This window comes from Atractosteus spatula, chromosome 8 (assembly GCF_055471065.1).
Source record: "Atractosteus spatula isolate fAtrSpa1 chromosome 8, fAtrSpa1.hap1, whole genome shotgun sequence".
NCBI lineage: Eukaryota > Metazoa > Chordata > Actinopteri > Semionotiformes > Lepisosteidae > Atractosteus > Atractosteus spatula.
Window position 1 is genome coordinate 10,680,768 of NC_142713.1, and position 21,585 is coordinate 10,702,352.

The 21,585-nt window shown below is 39.3% G+C and overlaps 1 protein-coding gene across 1 annotated transcript; it reads right to left on the reverse strand.

The window, feature by feature from the left end:
- Positions 1 to 13,113, reverse strand: ribc2 (RIB43A domain with coiled-coils 2). The gene is made up of 7 exons (XM_088923927.1): positions 12,896 to 13,113; positions 11,563 to 11,644; positions 9,885 to 10,208; positions 6,385 to 6,503; positions 4,830 to 5,057; positions 4,054 to 4,220; positions 1 to 164 (listed from the first exon to the last, which is right to left on the reverse strand). The coding sequence occupies exons 1-7, from the start codon at positions 13,010 to 13,012 to the stop codon at positions 83 to 85; spliced, it is 1,119 nt and encodes a 372-aa protein (XP_088780053.1). The 5' UTR covers positions 13,013 to 13,113; the 3' UTR covers positions 1 to 82.
- Positions 13,114 to 21,585: the final 8,472 nt, after the last annotated feature.

Sequence of the window (21,585 nt, forward strand, 5' to 3'; positions counted from 1 at the left end):
TTACTGAAGATTTATTGCTGTAGCTCATTACAGTGTAAATTAAAAAGATAAAAATGTAACCGCATCGTCCTAAAAGTCACTTTCATCGACTGGTTGTATTAAACTGTGCAAAGTAGCGATCATCGGGAGCATTAGTGTACACCTCCTTTTCCAGGCTCTTCCTCCTACAATGAGAAAAGGAGATGTGATTAAAATATTCAGGTATTATGTTTTAAAGAATTTTTTTCTCATCAGTATTATATCATGACAGTAGATAAAAAACATATCATTAACATTTATTACATTGTCGATTAAACATAAAGTATATATATGAGTGTTTGGGATTAACTGTCTTAACTGAAAGATAACCACAGGGCCCTATACAGTAGGCAAGGAAGTTGGAAACTCTAAAACGAGTGAAACATCAGGTCCCTAGACATGCCAAAGAAGAATAAAAGTGACAAGATTACAATAAACATTTTAGAAGTACAGCATCAACATTTAGGGAACATCGGCTGGGAGGAACTCTTGACCACTTCCTTACAAAACTGCTTCAACTCTGTGATGCTTGAGAGCTTTCTTGTACACACAGCTCTCTTTAGGCCCTGCCACAGCATCTCCATGTGTTGTAGGTCTGGATTGTCTAAAAGTTTTGAATTATAAACTCTTAAGGGGGTGTAATCACTTTATCACCCTACTGCAAGTTGCAAGGGGTAATTAGAAACATGCTTTAAACCCCTTTTCCTACACACACTGGAAGCTGAAGGTTTGCAGTACTTTTACTATCCTATTTCTTGGTGACATTGGTAACTGGAGCCCTTGGTAAGAATGGAAGACAATGAGTATTAAACAAGGCCATTATGCTGAACTCAAATGCTGCTATGACTCAAGCCTCCATACTTGTTTTTCTGAAGCAGTTGTCAAAAGTAACTATGAAAATACAGTGTGATACTAAAGTGGGATGTACAAAGGTTATGTAAAACCAAGACATGGAAAACCTTTAGAAATAGAATTTATTTTTGGTAACTATATGAGGGGGAAACATTTTAGAGGTTGATGTTAATTCATGTGGTAAAATAAAGTGCTGCAGGATACAAATTACCCTGAAGTAATGGTTTCCCTTATTAAATACACTGCACGTGTGAGGCTTTTTACAACTGTTCTTTGAGCAGATGTTGATGCTGAAAGTAATCTGGCGTCTTTGACTGACTAAAGGAAGTAAGTGGCTATTTATAGTGTAGCTGAGCAGCTGTGGAAAGGAGATGGCAGGTTTAGTATTTAGGAAGTCTGCAATGTGGGTTTAGACTCATGAACACTGCTGAAGCAGCATGCAGTGTAGTTTCTATTCTTGAAAGCAGGAGGCAGGAACAGAAGTGGTGATAACATAATGAATACATTTGGAAATAATAGTTTGGAGGCCTGTAATTTTACCCTGGAAAGCCTGTTCTTGGTGAGAACTAGGGCCTGTCAATAAACACGTGATGCATACAGTTGCAAGAAAAAGTTTGCGAAACCTTTGCAATTACCTGGATTTCTGCATTAATTACTCATAATAAGGTGGTCTGATCTTCAACTAAGTCACAATAATAGATAAACAATCTTTTTAAAAATAATAACACATGAACAATGGAACTTCTTTCCAATACTGAAAACATCCTTTAAACATTCACAGTCCAGGCTGGAAAAAGTATGCGAACCCTTGTATTTAGTAACTGGTAGAACCTCCTTCAGCAGCAATAACCTCCACCAAACATTTCCTGTAGCTGCTGATGAGACTTGCACAACAGTTAGGAGGAATTTTAGACCATTCCTCCTTACAAAACTGTTTCAGTTCATTGATATTTCTGGGATAGCTTGCGTGAACAGCTCTCTTCAGGTCATGCCACGGCATCTCAAATGAGTTGAGGTCTGGACTCTGACTTGGCCATTCCAGAACACAAATTTTCTTCTGTTTAAGCCATTCTGTTGTTGATTTACTCCTGTGTTTTGGGTCATTTTCTTGTTGCATCACCCAACTTCTATGGAGCATCAGGTGATAGACCGCTACCCTGACATTCGCCTGTAAAATTTGGATACAATTTTGAATTCATTGTTCCCTCTATGACAGCAAGCTGTCCAGGCCCTGAGGCAGCAACGCAGCCCCAAACCCAAATCATGGTTGGGATGAGGTTTTGGTGTTGGTGTGCAGTGCTTTTTTTTCTCCAAACAGAGTTTCACGTTTCTGCCAAAGAGTTCAACTTTTGTCTCATCCGTCCACAGAAAATTGTCCCAGAAGCATTGTGGAACATCCAGGTGGTCTTTTGCAAACTTGAGACGTGAAGCAATGTTTTTTTTGGAGAGCAGTGGTTTCCCCCGTGGTGACCTTCCATTAACACCATTCTTGTTTTTCTTATAGCTGACACATGAACAGAGGCTTTGACAAGTTCAAGAGATTTCTGCAGGCCCTTTGCTGTTACCCTAGGGTTCTTTCTCACCTCCTTCAGCATTGCACGCTGCACTCTTACCATGATCTTTGCAGGACGCCCACTCCTAGCGAGAGTAACAACAGTACTGAATTTCCACCATTTGTAGAATTTTGTCTTACTGTGGATTGATGAACACCCAGGCCTTTAGAAATGCTTTTGTAGCCTTTTCCAGGTTTATACATCTCTACAATTCTTCTTCTAAGGTCCTCTGATATATCTTTTGATCAGGGCATGATTCACATGAACAGCTCTTTCTTCAGAAGAGCAGACTCTGTCTGTAACCACCCTTTGTGTGCCTTTTTTATAGGGCAGGGCACCTCCAACCCACACCTCCAATCTCATCTCATTGATTGGAACACCTGACTCCAATTAGCTTTTGGAGAAGTCATTAGCCTAGAGGTTCAGATACTCTTTCCAACCTTGACTGTGAATTTGTAAACAACGTGTTCAATATTGACAAGAAGAAGTACAATTGTTTGTGTGTTATTAGTTTAAGCAGATTGTGTTTGTCTATTATTGTGACTTAGTTGAAGATCAGACCACATTGTTATGAGTATTTAATGCAGAAATCCAGGTAATTCCAAAGGGTTCACAAACTTTTTCTTGCAACTGTATATGTTTACAAAGAATGCAAAAAGAGGTTTATTTATTGGAGAGTTTGAATGGCATTGAAAATGGAGGTGTAAATATTGGATTAGTTAGCACACAAGGCATATCAACCACCAATGGCATTAAATATAGTATCCAAGACTTATTTGGTGTATTGAGGCCAAAACACTGCAGTTCTGGGCTCCTTTCTGAATTTAAATCTCTGATTAAGGCGAAGTCCATTAAAGGGGAACTGCAGGCCAAATTTCTCAGACCAGTTCTCAAATTTGGGTAACAAAATAAAGTTAGAAAAAAAATTCTAATTTTGAATTAAGCACAAAATCGTGAACTTTGTGAAAGTGCTTGCTATAAGTACCATATTGTTGCAAAGCTCTAGTCTCGTCACGAGCAAGAGTTCGTGAGAATTGTGAAGTGATGCAGCTAATGTAATGTGATGTATGAGCAAATAAGTACAGGTTGTGCAACAGTTATTTCACCCCAGAAAGTTTCCAACGTGATCTACAAGCAGAGTTAACAAATAAGGTCTATCTTGAAGTCAAGAGCAATATTTCTATTGGATTAAAAGAGAAGTATTCACAAGTCTGCTTGTTTACAATGTCATAGGGCCACATCACATTATCAGAAGTTTTGTTGCCTAGTTCTGAATCGCAGAATATGACGCTGCACATATCTGGAAATTTTGTTTATTCTGTTTTGTAAATTGGAGGTGTTACAAAAGACTGTGTACATTTTTACTTTTATTGTGGTTTGAAATGCACTCATCAATGCTGATTCTTCCCAACCCCGGAATATAAAAATAGCATTCCCCTTTAAGAACCACTTTACGGTCTACAAATTGTATTATTTCTCAAGCTATCTTGTTTCCCTATCAATTGAATCTACTGGGGACTGTGATTCGGAATGAGTACCATTGTCTGTTTTTATGTAAATATCACGTCAGGCAATTAAGAGTAAAATATCAATAGAGTAACTCCCTTTCCAACCTCCTCGGCAAACTCACCGGGCTCGCTGCTGCTCCGACAGCTTTGCGTTGATGTTGTCCTGGGCTCTGCGAAGCTGTTTGTTGAGTCTGGCTTGCTGGCGCTCCAGGAGCAGGGCAGCACGGGCACAGCTCACCTGGTACCTGTCCCACTCCAGCTCCTGCTTACGCTCTTCGGCTTTGGCCCTCTGCGAGAAATACACAAGGAGCGATTGGCCACTACAAGGCTGTGTTCCTTTATGAGAAGAGAAGCCAAGATGAAGGGGAAAAAAGACATTTGCGGTATCTATCCATCCATAATCAAAAGGCTCCTTATTCATAGTAAGAGCTGCTTCAGGCAGGGTTCTAACCAGGAACCACAGGGGGCTATTTGAGACTTCATTCTGGACTGTTGTCAGTGAATTGCTGGGCAACCACACACATGCTACACACACATTTACACAATTTAGAGACACTAGCAAAACCAGCAAGTCTTTGGGAGGTGGAAGGAAACCGCTGCAATAAATTAAACATTACAAGCACATTACATTTCCTAGGGTGGCTTAAGAACGACTCGACGCCAATAAAAAGCTTTGGTTCTGCATGCCGATATTACTGTCATTCACTTCAAGAGGTAGACTTGGAAGCAAAGGGCAGCATCTAAACAAATCACAAAGTAGTGTCACCCATTTCATATTTTACCAGTAATATCGTATATAAAGACGCAGAACAAACAGATTATCTTCATGAACGTACTTCAGAGTAAGTTAGAATTTTTTTAAAATTAAATTCAAGATCATTACTATTTTAATTCTTACCATTTTGTCCTGTGCTTGCTGGAGCTGGAAGTTTGTAATCTCCTGCAGGTCCTCAGGCCTGAGCCCCTTCCAGGTGTCCGGTCGAATACGCTGAGGGCCGAGGATGCTAGCAGCCTGTTCAGGGTTCTCCGACAGAAGGTCTCCCTGCAGGAGGTTGGAAATCTCCACCTGGTTGTCTTCTTCCTCTTGCTGTTTTTCCAGTTTCTTTTTCTCAGCTCTGTCAGCAGCCTGTTGAAAAACACACCACAGTTCAGTATAGTCTTAAAATAGGTATTTTTTTTTACAAAAGGCATTCCAGAGAGTTTAATAGTTATATAGTTTAAGCCCCCTGTTCTCTCAGAGATAGACTTGAAAAGCTTAGGTCATTTCTATGTGCTTTTACACCTCAGACACATTATGAACAACCTCCTGTGTAACATAAATGTTGAGTAAGGAAAAGGGACATATTTGTAAAGACTGAATTTAAACAGCAGCACAGAAAGAATATTCCTGACCTCCAGAAATGCCAGCCTTGCAGTGTCTAGTTGTCACATATCTGTCATAAGCCCTGTCAGTTCTCTGCTACTGAGCCACATGACAGGTGTCCAGCTTTAAAATGTCAGATAAACAGTCTCTACACGACTGCCTCCATTTTTTTGCATTCCTTCAAAATGACATGAATAATTTTGTTAAAACATCATGCAACATTACCAGTTCCCAAACTGTGCTGTGAGGTAAACAAGAAGATTTTGCATTTGGTTTTGTAATTATTTACGCCTTCTCCTAATTTTGTGGAAAACAAGATTCGTTATCTTTCAATATTTGTAAAACAAAGTGATTCATTAGCACTACAGTAGTGGAAATTGCGCTATTGCTTTTTTACTATGACTTTTTGTGTTTTCCTCAACATAATTATAAAGAGTAATGTAGCGTCTATTGTAAGCAAAACATAATGTTTGTGAATCTCATTAGTCACCACTGATGAAACAGTGAATGATGTTTATTTTTGATTACTTGTTTTCTTTTAAGCACAATTAAAATTATATCCTGTGATAGAGATTTAATAGAGATGTAATTCTCATAGTGATGAGATTGGTTGAGTAACTGCTGTATAGACAAAATAGTAAAAAATACAGCACAAGAAATTGTATTCTAAAGAGGACTGGTGTTAAATCAACAGGCACATCTGTGTTCAACTACAGTAAGTGTGTACTGTGAAACATACTTTTAAAAACCCTTCAGTTTATTATTATTTTTTGGTGTAGCACAAGCACTAATAGAAATAAAAACTGTTATGTAATGTACACAAGAATCTACAAATAGTCAGAGGGCAAGCGATGTTTCCACTTTAATCTTTTTACAGCAAGTCTGAATGATATCCACCATGAGAGTATCTGAAAATTAAAGACAGCAGTTCAAAAAAGATATTTTATAATAGAAGGCTTAATGAATTAGAAAGGCACAGCAGCAAAGCTGCTGCCTCAACAGATAATTGAGGATGATAGACAATGGATGATGATGGATAGATAATTGTTATGAATTTCAAAAGAATGTCTACAGTATGGAAGAAGCTTACTTTGGCTAAGTTGAAATCTTTAATGGATACAGCCACGGCTCTCCTGGTTTCCTCTTGGATTTTTTGCAGTTCCAGCACACAGTTATCCAGAGCCACTCGGGTCTGGTCATAAAGCCTGTCTAGAATTTACAAAGAAAGATACACAGACATGAACCCCCCAACACTGCTAGAGTTACTGCCTAGACCAATGCTAAACAAAACTGATTTTTGAGTTTTTTGTAAGCAATGCATTCTTAATGCTAGCTATTCTCTTTGTTGGTTTTGGTTGTCACAACCTTATAAATATGAAATCTGAAAATGTCAGAAACCTGTAGAAGGGTGTATTCAGCATACTCATGGAAGTATCTGAGGTTTTCTCAAGAGAGCGACATTTTAACATATCCCTGGGATTAAAAGCTCCTTCTCTCACCTGCTATAATATCAAAGATGTGTAGTGTGACAAAGTAGTGTGATCTATTTTGTCAGGCAAAAGATTGCAATTATATATTTTTGCTTTATAAATAGCATGGAATATTGCTACTATTAATGACATTGAGTGCCTCGTGCAAATGAAGTTTCATGATATAGCACTTAGTTCTCCTTCAAATCCACAAGTGAGGGAGCAGACTGGATTCTATGATCTGTAGAACACAGTACATTCACCACAAGAGCAATCCCTCCTCATTCCTGAAATCAAGAAGCTCAGCCTGTCAGGTTTTCATGGGAAACAAGTGAACAAACCTTCTAAAGCAGCCCTAGCACTTCACAAATTGATCAATGCACGTAAGTTATCAGATGTATGGAGAGTCCTCCATCCCTCAGAAAGAGATTATACTTTCTTCTCTGATAGACACAAATCCTTTTCCAGAATTGATTATTTCTTTATTTCTCAAAATATCATGCAACACACTAGGGATGCAGTTATTCATCCTAGAGCCATCTCTGATCATAGTCCTAGACAGTTATTACTTCCACTACCTGACATAATAACACCTTTAGGAAGATGGAAAACTATAACTCCCTACTACAAGAGGTTGATATTAAAAGGCAAGTAGAGCAGAGTTTATTCAAAATTTTGGAAACCAATTTAAATTCTGTCTCTGACCCCAATGTTATTTGGGAATCACTTAAGTGTTGTTTAAGGGGGGAACTCATTAGAATTGCTACTTTTCATAAAAAGCACAGGGAGTCAAAAGAAGGTTGCCTACTCACCAAAATGTAGGCTATACAGCTTAAATTATCAAAATAATTTAACGAACAAGACTGGGCTTATTTGATGCAAGTACAGCTACAATATAATGAGTTATTAAGGGTAAAAACAGAGAGTGCATTAAGTAGAGCACAACTTAATCTCTGTGAAGAGGGGGAAAAAGCAGGGAAAATGCTTGCAGCCAGGTTAAAAAAGCGCTGTATGCGCAATACTATTAGCAGCATCAAGAAAATGGATGGGTCAATTACCCAAGATCCCAAGAAGATTTATGAAAAATAGATATTCTTCAGATAATACAAGAAAGCTGTTTAATTTGATTTATCACGCTAATCTCAGTAAATCAACATCAGCTATATACACACTGGATGCTGAGAAGGCCTTTGACAGAGTTGAATGAAAGTACTTATTTAATGTACTAAAATTGTTTGGTTAAGGTCCATATTTTATTAAATGGGTTGGAATCTTATATCGCAGTCCACAGGCATCTATAGTGACTAACAGCTGTATATCCAAACCTTTTTGTTTATATAGAGGCACCAAACAATGGTGTCCTCTTTCACCTTAACTATTTAATTTAGCACTTGAACCTTTAACCTGAAAAATAAGAGCATCAGTCCAGATAAAAGGTGTTCATGAAAATGTTCATAAGCAGTAGATGTCATTGAAAGTTTTGGTAAGATGACAGGTTATAAGATCAACTGGAGCAAAACAGAACTTATGTATCTTAATTCATTATCATTGAATCATACGATTGCTCACCCAGTACGAGTTACAACAGAGATAGGGTATCTGGGGCTGTGAATAAAGTCTAGCTTGAAAGCTACCCGAGATGTTAAGAGACTTGTTAAATAAAATAAATGGGGACATACTCAGATGGCGATTTCCATGTGGGGTAGAATTAATATAGTCAAGATGTCAATACTACCTAAAGTAAATTAACAAGTAATGGGTTTATTCCATGCTAAAAAAAGAAAGAAAGAAAGAAAACACAACATTTTGGCCGTGGAGCCTTCTTCAGGTGTGAGCCAGAATGCAGGTTTAGTAAGAGAAGGGGGCAAGTGACCCAGGGAGGAAGACATCTTGACTATATTAAGATGGTATTGTCAGCACATACATTCTGGACCTCCACAGTGGGGAAAGCTCTCAGGCACCTAAATATCTCAATTCCACTTACTTCCATTACATGTATCTTTGGTGATTTATCAAAGGTTAAAGTAGCAATTCAACATCAAAATATTTTTTTTGACTCTCTGTTTATTGCTAAAAAAATAATATTGCGAAAATTGGTGGACATTACAGGACCATCGTACAAAGAATGGATTAAAGAGGCTATATCACAAATTAAATTTGAAAAGATTTCATATAATTTACAGGGGAAACTTAATGAGTATAGGAATGTTTGGGGCCTATTAGAGACATACTTGAATGGCACTGGATGTTAAGAATATCGGTAGGAAGTTTTTTTTTTGTGAATGTAATTTTGCTTGTTATTGTCTTATAAGAACAAAAATGAGAGTGAAAAATAAAAAATAGAGAAGTCCTCCGAAGTTGGGGGGTGGAAGTGGGTTGAAAAAAAGGTTTTCATGTGTTAAAGCGATTACTTCTTGGTTTGAGAACAATTAAGAGAGTAGACTGTGTTACTCTCCCAGAGAAAACTGAAAGAAACCCGATTTATACCACTCAGATTCATTTTGATAAGGAGAGGGTAGAAATGAGTCTGTGGGGTAAATAAAGATTAACTGTAAATGGAATGGTCTTCTATTTCCAATAGGACAGAGCCAAAAGGAGTTTTAGATTACATATTTGTGTGTTGAATATTGTGATTTTACTGCTTCATTTCAATTGCCAAGGTTGGGCTGAGGTTTCTTCAGCAGAGAAAACTAGGAAGAGACCTGAGTCACAACGACAACAGTAATGGTAGCAGGTGGTTGAAGGACAGAAGGCACCTCTTGTTTACAGAAAAATGTCCCGTAGCAATAGATGCTTAAAGTAGGAGGGGACAATACTGATATTCCATTTTAATAGTGTGGTAAAAGGCTAATTATGGGGCTAATTATAGAACAAGTTACCCAGGCACGTTATTGAAGCCAAAACCCAGGCTTATTTCAAGACATGACATGGACCAAATAGCTACTAGCAATCAAGCAATCTAGATGGGTTAATAATAATAATAATTTCTTACACTTATATAGCGCTTTTTTGGTCACTCCCCTAAAAGCACTTTACAGGTAATGGGGACTCCCCTCCACCACCACCAATGGGTAGAATGGCCTCTTTTGTAACATATTTTTAGTAGTTTCCCAGAATATACCTGCTGCTCTTTGGTCTTCTCTGGCCTCCTTGAACTCCCTCTGTTGCTGCAGTGACCACTCTCTCAACTGCTCCTGCTGGCTGCGGCGCCTCTCCTTTTGGGTCAGGTCCTCTCCCAGCAGCCCCTGCAGCCTCTGGCCTGAGCCGTCTCCTGCAGCTTCCTTCTTCAGCTGCTCGGGGTCATTCAGATCGAACTCCCGCCTGTCCTCCGGCTTCTGATAGCTGTGCCGGAACTCATCAGTGGCCCTGCACAGCTTTCTCACATCCGTCTTCTGCCTTTGCTCCAGCAAACAGGCCACCTTGTCAGCGCAGATGAGGTCTTCGGCTTAAGGAATAAACGTAAGGGCATTACTAACTCAGAGTGTAGGTTCACCCATTTTTTCTTTTCAAGATATCTGGTTTTACAAACGTAAGATCCCTGCATGCTGGAGCATTGAAGATCTGTATTAAAGATCTTGCATACTGTATGTTAGACTCCACAATGAAAACCACACACAGTTCTGCCGAATAAAATCATGATTTCTCTATTGCAATAAAGAAAGGAGGACAGACAAATTTAACAGGTTATAACCTCGTCCCTAACTCGCTTTTTCAAACAGAACAACAGGCTTTTATTGTTGAAGATGAGCAAAATCGAACACATTTTTATGATTGGTCAGTCACTGTTTGTTGCCTTATAAGGTGTAAACATGGTCAGAGAGTCAGGCAGTTAGCTCAGGTCAGTCGTGGCAATAAACCAAGACCCCTCTTCCCTTCTAAACCTGAGCGTAGGATAGATGAATTACAGTGCATCTGCATTTAAGAGACCTTGGCTGGCCAGAAATGTGCCAAACAATACAACAATTCTTAAACACTTCATTGTAAACTCCTAACAAGGCATGGGATCCTTCACATAAAAATAAAAAAAATAACATTACAGACTTCTTACTTTCTCTTTTTAGAAACTCCTTGTTTTTTTTTTTGCACATTTCTGCACTCTTGTTCTCTTCATTTACCACCTTTTCTAATACAGGGTGTTACACCACACCCCCGGAGGACTCGTCATTCCAACTCGCATTCCAGCACGGTTCCCAATTAGCCCATTTCCCCCAGCCTATTTAGGGTTTTTCCTGGCTAGAGCTACTTCGATTCTCCCAATTAATTACTTCTTGGTTTTTGGCTTCCTGACCCCGGTTAGTTCTCCGTCTACATCTCTTGGTTTAGTTTTGCTACTTTGACTATTGTTCTGGCTTCTGATTTTGTACTTTTGCACCGGCTTGTTTACCTTTGGCTTTCGGACCTCGGACTGTTAAATTGGCTACGCCTCTGGAGTTTTTCCTGGTTTTTCTGCATAGGGTCCCTAATATTCCCTAACATAGGGCTGTGGGGGAGCAGAAGCCACACCTGAAAAGCAACAGGCTACACCTAGGACCGGACTCCAGTCCATTGCAGGGCACATAATGACACACACAAGCACACACTCACACCAGGGCCATTTTCCCCAGAAGCCAATCAACCTACCAGTATGTCCAGAGCAAAAGCTCATGAGTACATGGGGAGAACATACAAACTCCACACAGACAGCAGCACCCCAAGAATTGAACAGAGGAACCAGTTCTGTGAGGGAGCAACGCTAACCACTGCACCACCATACCAGACTTAATATTTTTAATATTGTCATGTCAGAAAACTGTACTCACCATAGGCCTTCAGTATCCTAGCTTCTTTGTCTTCTTTTATGTTCTTTTCCTTCACTTGGAAATCTAATGCTTCTTTATCCACCTAGATATTTCAAAATGAAGGAACTGAGAAAAGGCATTGCACATGCAGACTGGCGCTAAATTGTGTTAAATATTAAAGAAAATATCAGTTATTCTGCTTTGAATAAAGTAGAATGATTTGATTTTATCCAAATGCTCTCCACCAATATAAGACGATCCAGATGGATTGTTGTGCTAGTCCAAGGACATTTCTGCAATTTGAAACATTTCTGATAAATGTCTAGATACTATTATCATCATTCAATTAAAATGCAGTATGATGCGCCACGCCTACCGCCTTTTAACACAGCGTACTCCGTGCATTTTGAATTACTGGATCTGTAGGTAGATTGATCAGATTAGTATGCAAAGCCATTTAGCAAAGGGGGTGTGAGAAGAGTGACAAGCCAGTATACTTCAGATCTTTTTTTTCTGAACCAGGGAAAATCTGATCATGTTTCTCTATAACAATAATAAAAAACTTTATTTTATATAGCCCCTTTAAAAGTCAAATCTCAAGTAGATACAGTAGGTGTAGAAACAAAAGGACCACAGGTTACAAAGTAAATACTGTACATATAAGAAAGACAAGCGGTTAGAAGTGCCACTGAAATGAGCAGATGAAGCAGATACAGACACTAAGAGTCTTCTGAAAAGAAAGGTTTTGGGGTTAGATTTAAATGCACTCAGGGTAGGTGACTCTGATATCACTGGGGATACAAATCCAGAGCTCTGGGGTGCAGCTGGAGGAGGCCCTGTAACCCACAGAATGTAGATGTTCTTGAGGAGAGCTAATGTATCATTAAACTGTATAATACGTTGTCAATGCACAGTACGGTGAACAATTAGAAAATAAAAAAATCGTGAAAATAACACGATACAAATCTCGTTTATTAGATAATGATATTCAAGTATAAAACATTAAATAAGTAGATTTCCGTTGTTGCAACACTAATGATACACCACTGAAAACAAGTGAAAATAACTATAAAGTTACACCTTTTGTGGGTAGAAGCGGTCGATGTTGGAAGTCGCTGGGTTCTGTACAGTATATGTAATTTAAAAATACAGATGTAAATTTGTTTATACATATTCAAGCTTAAGAAGGAAACAGAAAATAATCTATAAGAAATCAAACTCAATCTAATCGTTACATCATTTTGTGTGCTGAATAATTATTGATCTACCGGATATAAATCATTCACGTATTGCGAAAAAAAAACTACTGTTAAAAATGCAAGACGTCTAGTATAGAACATATAGAGCCCCTTACTCCAATCGTTCTGACTTTGGCGTTGAAAATCCTCTCTTGCCGCTGAACATCTGCGTTTCGTCTCCTCTCGAGGTGAGCGGCTTGAGTAAGATCCGCTGGTAGCTCCAGTTTGTACATCTCAGTTTCTATTAATTTTTTGCACTTCTGCTTACTGCATGAAGTTCGGACAGAAAGAAAAATTCGTGTGTGTTGGTCTCCGTGTACTCTCCCGCGACTACTGTACACAGACTCGTCGCTAGGAAACGAGCCTCGAGTTTCAGCGTGGGTGGTGAGCTCCCCCTGGCGTTTACTTTATTTTGTCATTCTTGTACGAGTTAATAACCTGAATACTGCAGCATCGTTTTGCGCAAATCATAGCTGATATTCCAGTCTTTAAATATTTTGCAAAGATGAGTGGGCAATATACAGTATATTTGAGTTATAAAATAAACATTTCCACTTGTCGTATGATAAGACTTTACAAATAAAGTAGAGCACATGTAAGTTTTCAGCTTTTAACAAATGCGTAATTATAAACAATTTCATAGTTATGCACCCATGGTAGAAGCCCTGTGCAATAATAATTAAATCACGACAGCTAAAGCACTCCAAGCCTGTACTGTCTTCCCTATCACCTTTGATATAAGTAGTAGAAAACGCCGCATAAAGTTTATCAGAAAGTAAAAAAGGACACAATGACTTCCCTCTCCTCTTCTGGAGTCATTGTGTCCTTTATTACTTTCTGATAAAAAACCGTGGTGAGTGATCAGCCAACCAAATAAGTTTTACTTCTGAGAGACAAGATCAAAGTTATTGTACTATAACTTAAGGAGTACTGTAAACTATCTAGAGTACTATAAAGCAAAGCATACTGTATGTTTGTTTAGAAAAGTGGAAAACAATAACTGTTTTTCAAAACATCTCGACATTTCCAAATAGTGCTTACAATGTCCTCTGGACAGACAGTAAACAAAGGACCATATGGGGAAGATGTGGTGAACAATGGGTCAAATACACTGCCTGAAGACAATAGTTTCATGATTAGGATTTTTAAAGCTGGGGCTTCATGGTGGCACAGTGGTTAAGCATTGCTGTCTCGCAGCTCTTGGGTCCTGAGTTCCATCCTGGGATGCTGTAGGTGTAGAGTTTGTATGTTCTCTCCATGTTCCCATAGCTTTCTTCCAGCTCTAGTTCCCTCTCACAGTCTAAAGACATACTGATGGCTTCTGGGAAAATTGGCCTTGGTGTGAATGTGTGAGTGTCTGTATCTGTGTGTGCCCTGTGATGGACTGGGACCCCATCCAGGTTGTATCCATCCTTCTGCCTTAGAGTTAGGCTCCCCCCAAAACCCTACAACCCTGTTTTAGATAAAGCAGTAAGAAAATGGATGGATGAATGTTGAAAGCTATATTTATAATGTCCCAATTAATTTCCTGATCTAAAGAATTCAAGTTCCTGTTCCAAAATAGGAAGAGTTGGAATGAAAAATCTACAGAAAATGCAGAGTAAACCAATTCCTTTCTTTTGTACCAGTAGATTATAGGTTAGGTGTGTAGACAGCTTCACTGTGCAGGGGGTACTAGAGGCATGCATAGCAGAATGAAGATGTAAGTAAAAAAGAAAGAGTAACCATGTAGCTTTTATTGAGATTGCAGGATCTTGAAGGAGGACAGACCATTCTCATTAAAAATGTCTGCTAGAATAATAATCCTCTTTTCACCCCAGAGTGAAAAAGAGAAAGAAAAGTTGTCTCTAAGGAGTTTGTGGTTATAGAAAATAGATAGTATCTGTGTTTTCTGGAATTTTGCGACCACATTTTCCAGCAAATACCAATCATATTTAGTTGTGTAAGACTGGGGCCAAATTTAGTCTATAATATCTAAGTTGAATGCTAGAATAAACATTTAAGTTTAAGTGGGAAGACAAAAAAATAATTTCCAATGCAAGTTCAAGGTTCAGGTTCAATTCAATAATTTATTGCTCTAACTATATATAAAATATTGGTTTGGTAAGCTCATAGAATTAAAGACATACAATGCAAATATTGTATTGTAGAGCCAATAATTGACAGCATCCACCCAACACAACCTCACATACCATCCTTAACACATACCAGTAATAAAATAAATATCAGTGAGACCTGACAGAATAACTATAAGCCATGCAAAAATTGTCAAATTAAAGTGCTGAGTTTATGCATTTCACAGCATATGAGTGGGCGCTGTTACAGAACCTAGAAGTCCTTATCTTGATAGACCTAAGCCACCTACCAGAGGGAAGGAAAGTAAATAGAGGCTGGGAGGGGTGGGCAGGATCTTCAAAGATCTTTAAGGCTTTAATGTTTCAGTAGAGTAGTAATTTATTGTATCCTAATTTCTTTTCTTTTCGTTAATCTAATCCCTATACATTCCTGTCCTTCTACTCTTCTATCCCTATTAACGAGCTCACGGACAAAGCATTTAATTGCTGACAACACCACTTTATGCTGTACTGATCGTGCATTGATAAATAAACCTTGATTATTTGATTGATTGATTAATTGATTGATTGATAGAGAGATAGAGGGAGTCTAAATAAGGAAGATTTTGGAGGCGATATACAGTACTCTCTCTGGCTGCTTCTTGACCTGGTCAGATGTGTTGCCATACCACAATAGTGATGGAAAATGTCAAAGCACTCAATAGCAGATCTGTAAAAAAAGATCATTGCTTCCTGTGACACTTACAAACGTTTTTAAATTGTCTCAGAATGAACAGCCTCTGGTGTGCTTTCTTGACCACAGTGGACTTAAAATTCTCCACTACCTCTATAACCTGACCACTGATGTACAGTGGTGCTCCCTTGTCTTCACTAAAGTCCACCACAAGTTCTTTTGTTTTATTGACATTTAATTCTAGGTTGTCAAGGCTATACCATTCAACTAATTCAGCTGCTCCATTCCTGTATAATGACTCATCATTGTTTGTGATGTGCCCTATAAGAGTCAGTCCTCAGTGAGCTTGAACATTTTGACTGAATCTGAATGTAAAGTACAGCCATTTGTGTACAGAGAGTAAAGGAGAGATGATAAGATACAACCTTGAGGAGCTCCTGTGCTCAGGTTGATTTGCTGAGAGATAGTATCCTTCAGCTTCACCACCAGCTTCCTACTGTACTCCAGTAGCCAATAACTCAGAGTCTGGTTAATACCTACAGTATCTCTGCTAGTTTATCAAAAAGCTTAAGAAGGGTGATTGTGTTAAAAGCAGAACTATAGTCAATAAATAGGATCCAGGTATACGTGCTGGGTGCTGCTAGGTATTGAAATACATCATGGAGCCCCAGAGAGACTGCACCATCCACTGACCTGTATGCTGTTTAGGCAAACTGACATGGGTCCAAGTGCGCACTGGGCAGGAAATTGTCTATGAGCTGCTCAAACACCTTCATAATGACAGACGTCAAGACTACTGGTCTGTAGTCATTGATGGAGTTCACAATGGATTTCTTAAGTACTAGTATTATAGTAGTCTTCTTAAAACTGTGCGGTATCTTTGCCTGTTGGAATAAAGTCGGGCCCAAACGCTTTTCTTGTTTTGTGTGTTGAACCTCCATTAGAATTGATTCAGCTCATTGCCGCCATCTCAGTTTTTACAAGCTGTAAGTACTGTTCTGTTGACTGCTCCAGCAGTGTGGCTACCACTTGTCTCCTTTTCCATGAGAATCACAGTCTTTTTTCTCAACTGGGGAAACAACAGTCAAATAATCATTTTTGTTGATGTGTTCTAATGGAAAAACAGCACAGGGATGACAAAAACAAAGGAAAAGCACTCAGCAGAAGCTCTAGTTCTGGGCTGCTATCCCAGCACACTGGTCACCTGATTTCCCCACAAAGAGTTTATTACAGGATTTGACAAATAAATTGAGTCTCCCTCTCAAGTCAAATGGCCAGTGTCACTTGGTGATCACATTGGTATGCACATCTCACTCTCAGCCAAGACTCAATCTCCATTTAGTTTTGGACATACTCCAATCCCTGAGCACCTTCCATCAATAGTAAATTCCACTTTACCAAAGGAGAATTCAATGCTTTTGGGAGCCCTGGCTGTTTCTACACCATTAATAATAATAATAGCTTACACTTTTATAGTGCTTTTCTGGACACTCCACTCAAAGCGCTTTACAGGTAATGGGGACTCCCCTCCACCACCACCACTGTGCAGCATCCACATGGTTTTGCCAACAAAGTATGTTGTTTTACTGCTCCATCAGCATGCATTTACCAAGTTATGAAGCCACAGTGTTTTTTTTTCACAACAGGCTATGGTTCTGATGGCTTCAAAGCAAGTTGAAAGCATTGCAAAAACACTTACCCTGTTCAATCAAAAGATCGTCTTTCAAACCCATTTCCCCATCGCAGGATAAGTATTGGTGAGGTCATATTTGTGTTCATACTGGTAAATGGATGCTTTAACCCAACAGGAAACTTTAATGTTTTAAATAAAACTTTAATATTGATGTCAAAATAACTATTGTTAGGATTCTGAGACTTGTTGTTCAAACTGTTAGGAATAGCTTTAATGTATTAAGAGATGGCAAAGTATTTATAGAAAAGAATTAATTCAACAACTGATAGCCCTTCATTGCTTATGGGGGGGGACATCAAACCATTTAAACAATGCAAAAGGTATTTATTCTGGGTAAGGTTTGTGCCTCATATACACAGGGCAGAAGATGTGACAGCACTCTGGATGGGAGATCAGTTCATCTCGCACACAGCCACAAGCACAAGCGCACTGGGGCAGTTTAGAGAGATTAATTATGCTACCCATCATGTGTCTGGAAGGCAGGAGGAAGCTGGAGCAGGAAACAATCATCTATATTTCAAGAACAGAATAATCATCTATGACTAACACAAATGATCAGAATTCAGAAATGATTTGTCACTAAATACTCAAAGCATTAAATTATTAAATAACTGACTCTGGCTTCCTCCCACAGTCCTAAAACATGCTGGTAGGTTCATTGTCTTCTGGAAAATTGTGTGTGCTGTGTATCTGTCTTTCTATCTTGGAGTATATGATTTTACTTGCCAGGATAGGCTCTGACTCCCCAATTACCCCGAATTGGAAGAAGCTGCTAGAAAATGGATGGATTTAATTAATGTGACTATATAACATCACTTTATTAACCCTTTACAATTTCTTCCATTAGGAATTGTCTTTTCACATACCCCAGCTTGCTCTCCATGAGACACACAGACACAGATAGGGAGAGAGCCTGGGGTCAGAGCACAGGGTCTGCCATTGTACAGCACCCCTGGAGCAGTTGGGGTTAAGGGCCTTGCTCAGGATCCCAACAGAGGAGGATTTCTCTGCCAGCTGCAGGATCTGAACCGGCAACCTTCCAGCCACAGGCACAGATCCTCAGCCACAGAGCCACCGCTCCGCCCCAATATACAGTACGTCAGAGAAAACATGATGTAAGGGGACACCCAAACTTCCCAGCCTGCTCCAGGTTTTCTGGAGGATTTTTGTCCTCTTTGTGCTCTGGAAGAGCCACCAATCCCAGAACCCCGTGCTGCCAGCGTTAGCTGTCATGATCTTCCGAATGTCAGCACCCTCAGCCCCAGTGGTACATGTGCTCTGCATTGGTGGAGGGACTCTTTAGGCTTAGAAAGGCATTTCAACTGTGACTGCAAGGTCAAAAATAATCAAGTGCAAGTATAAAAAAAGCAAAGAAGGAAGGCTCCACGGCCGAAACGTTGTGTTCTCTTTCTTCTTTTTTTCAGCATGGAATAAACCTATTACTTGTTCCAAAGAAGGATATAATTTGTTGTTAGAAATTAAATTCATGTTCAGTTGACTTACCAGGGAAAATAAAATAATAAACCATCAAATGTAGTCTAACAATGCAGATGCTGGTGCTACAAAGGTGGCTGAACAGGCATTCTTTTTAACATAGGTTGACTCTTTCTGGGAAAACTGGGCACAGAAAGTTTCTTCCAATGAAGGGACAGAAAATCAAGTTGAAATCAAGTCCAGATTCATAAGACCATAAACAAGGATTCAAATGAGAGGAGACCATTTCCTCCATATACAATATTTCAGTGAAGGACAAATTAGCATAGTATCACGAAGTATCTTTCAGGACCCTATGCAGATAGCACAGTCCGGAAGGGAGTGAGAAAACATGGGAAAAAAGACCAGGATAGGGGCTGGAAGAATAACAGGGGGCGTGTCAAAGGTGCGCTGGTGCTCGGGGGGTGTCCAGGGCAAGCAAGTCCATTAGAGTATCCTGGGAAAGCCAATGTCCAAAGCCGGGTGATCCATCCTGACACAGACGAACGAAGTTAAAAGCTGGATCGGGATCCGGTGAAGGGATGGGGGAAATAAAAGGGGGTTATGGGGCCAGGCGCTCCCAGTCCCGGACCCAGATAGTCAGGACGCCGTTGTAAAGCCTATGCCGTCAAGTCGCTCCTGGACTCGTGGGTAGGCTTGCTTCCAGGCATCCATCTTCCAAAGCTGAGCCCAGATTGGCAGAAACGTCTGGCTTTTTATAGGACGGGGGCAGGAGGCAGGTGCAGGAGATAAAGAATAAACAAGGAAGGGCTGTAGCGTCCTTAAGAGGAGGGGTTTACGATCGTGACACAGAGTCTAAGGTTAGAAAAAACACCCAGTTAGGGATTTGAAAATCCATAAAATTTGGACTTCAGTCATGGTAATGGTTGAATTCCTAATGGATAAACTAAGATAGTGTAATACAAGAGTACTATTTTCAGAGTTTTATGGTTGTGGAATTTGCAATATTGCTTATGGAAAATCATTATACAATCTTTTTCTTATTTGGTGCCAGACCAAATCTCCAAAACACAACTTACCCTATTTATATTCCCATTCATGATGAAAATTTTACATTATTAGTTCACAGGTTTAGGGAGCATTTCTATAACTTTTGCTGATATCTTAGTATTTCAACCAGTGACATTTGAGCATAGAACCTAGGGTTAGAAAAGTTGCCTGGTTAGGGTTGGCGTTGTATGTCGCAAAATGCATGTGTTTTGAAGTATTAATGTTCTATTTCATGAGCTCATGAAGCATTTCTGTGGCTATCACTGAAATTTTGGATTAGTATTTCGACATTGATCTAGGGTTAGAAAAACTGCCATGTTAGGGTTAGAAAATCCATACAATTTTTACTTCAATCAGGTTGTGGTTGAATATCTAATAGCTGCACTAAAATAGTGTGATATGAGATTGAAGCCTGTTTTAAAAGTTTTATGGTTGTGGAATTTTGGATATTGCCTTTGGGAAAACCTTATACAAGCCATTTCCTCAGTAATTCTTGACTTAAAATTTGAGGCAAAAATAATAGTGGGTTCATGAACTCAAGATGTCTTCTTTTCAGAGAAAATGTCTTGGACAGAATTCTGTACTGTTCTGTCACTCTCATGGCCTGGTGTTTTGGAGATAAGTTTAGGTCTAACTCAGACCGGAAAAATTAGTTTCCTTGCATAAATGGAGACAGATGAGAAGCCAGTAGTCAACCTGTGAAAAATGAGCTGGGTTACAGTTTTACAGTATGACATCACACTTTGGGGATCAGGTTTCTTCTGGTACCCACTGTAAAGATCCCCAGTTGGTGGATTTTTCTTTGGGTGATGGATAGTGACCTTTGACTGTGGTCTTGGGAAGAAACCACCTATAGATTGGCTGTAGCCCATCTGCACTATATACCATTACACTGATCAGTTTTCTTATAGCTTTATCATGTCTCTTACCGGTGTGGCCTCTTTAGCTACATTCTTGAGCCATGACACAGACAGAGCCATGACACAGACCTGGCCAAAGCATACAAAGATTATTTAAAAATCTTTAGTAGCACTTAATTCTAAGTTAAATAATGGTGCATAACGCTTGACTTGAAGCCAAGTACAAATCATCACACATCTTATATTGATGTTCCCTTTTATAATAAAATCTTATAATTAAGGGGATTTTTAACCCTAATTCTAGATTCAATTTTCACATTCAAATATGCTGAACTTAACTAAATAATAAAATTCTTTTCCAGCAAAATGTTTTTGATTTGGTTGAAAAACACTTTCGCTGCATGTGTTTGGAAAAATTCATGTTTTGTTTCATGACTTTATGAAGCATTTCTTTGACTTTCTCTGTCATGGATGAGTATTAATAATGTCAGCAGCCATTAACCTTCAGCTCCCACCTGGCAACCCACTGAAGCAAAACAGGTGTGAGCCTGGTCAGTACCTGGATGGGAGACCTCCTGGCAAAAACTAAGGTTGCTGCTGGAAGAGGTGTTAGTGGGGCCAGTAGAGAGTACTCACGCTGTGGTCTGCATATGTCTTAATATCTAGTATCAGGGACACTATGTTGTTAAAAGGCACCATCCTTTGGGTTGAGACGTAAAACTGAGGTCCTGGCTCTCTGTGGTCATTAAAAATCCCAGGGTATTTCTGAAAAAGAGTAAGGGGTGTTACCCTGGCTTTCTAATAATCCTGTCTCTATGGCTTCATACTCTGTTCTTCTCCCCACTGATAGCTGATGTGTGGTGAGCGTACTGGCTCACTATGGCTGGCATCGCATCAACCAGGTGGTGCTACACACTGTTGGTGGAAGGGAGTCCCCATTACCTGTAAAGCGCTTTGAGTGGAGTGTCCAGAAAAGAGCAATATAAGTGTAAGGAGTTATTATTATTATTATTATTATTAT

Coding starts and splice junctions, on each gene's coding strand:
- ribc2 (XM_088923927.1), bottom strand. CDS start 13,012: ATGTACAAACTGGAGCTACCAGCGGATCTTACTCAAGCCGCTCACCTC. Junction 11,645..12,895: donor CCAAAGTCAGAACGATTGGA/GTAAGGGGCTCT, acceptor TGAAATATCTAG/GTGGATAAAGAAGCATTAGA. Junction 4,221..4,829: donor AGCAAGCACAGGACAAAATG/GTAAGAATTAAA, acceptor TATTTCTCGCAG/AGGGCCAAAGCCGAAGAGCG.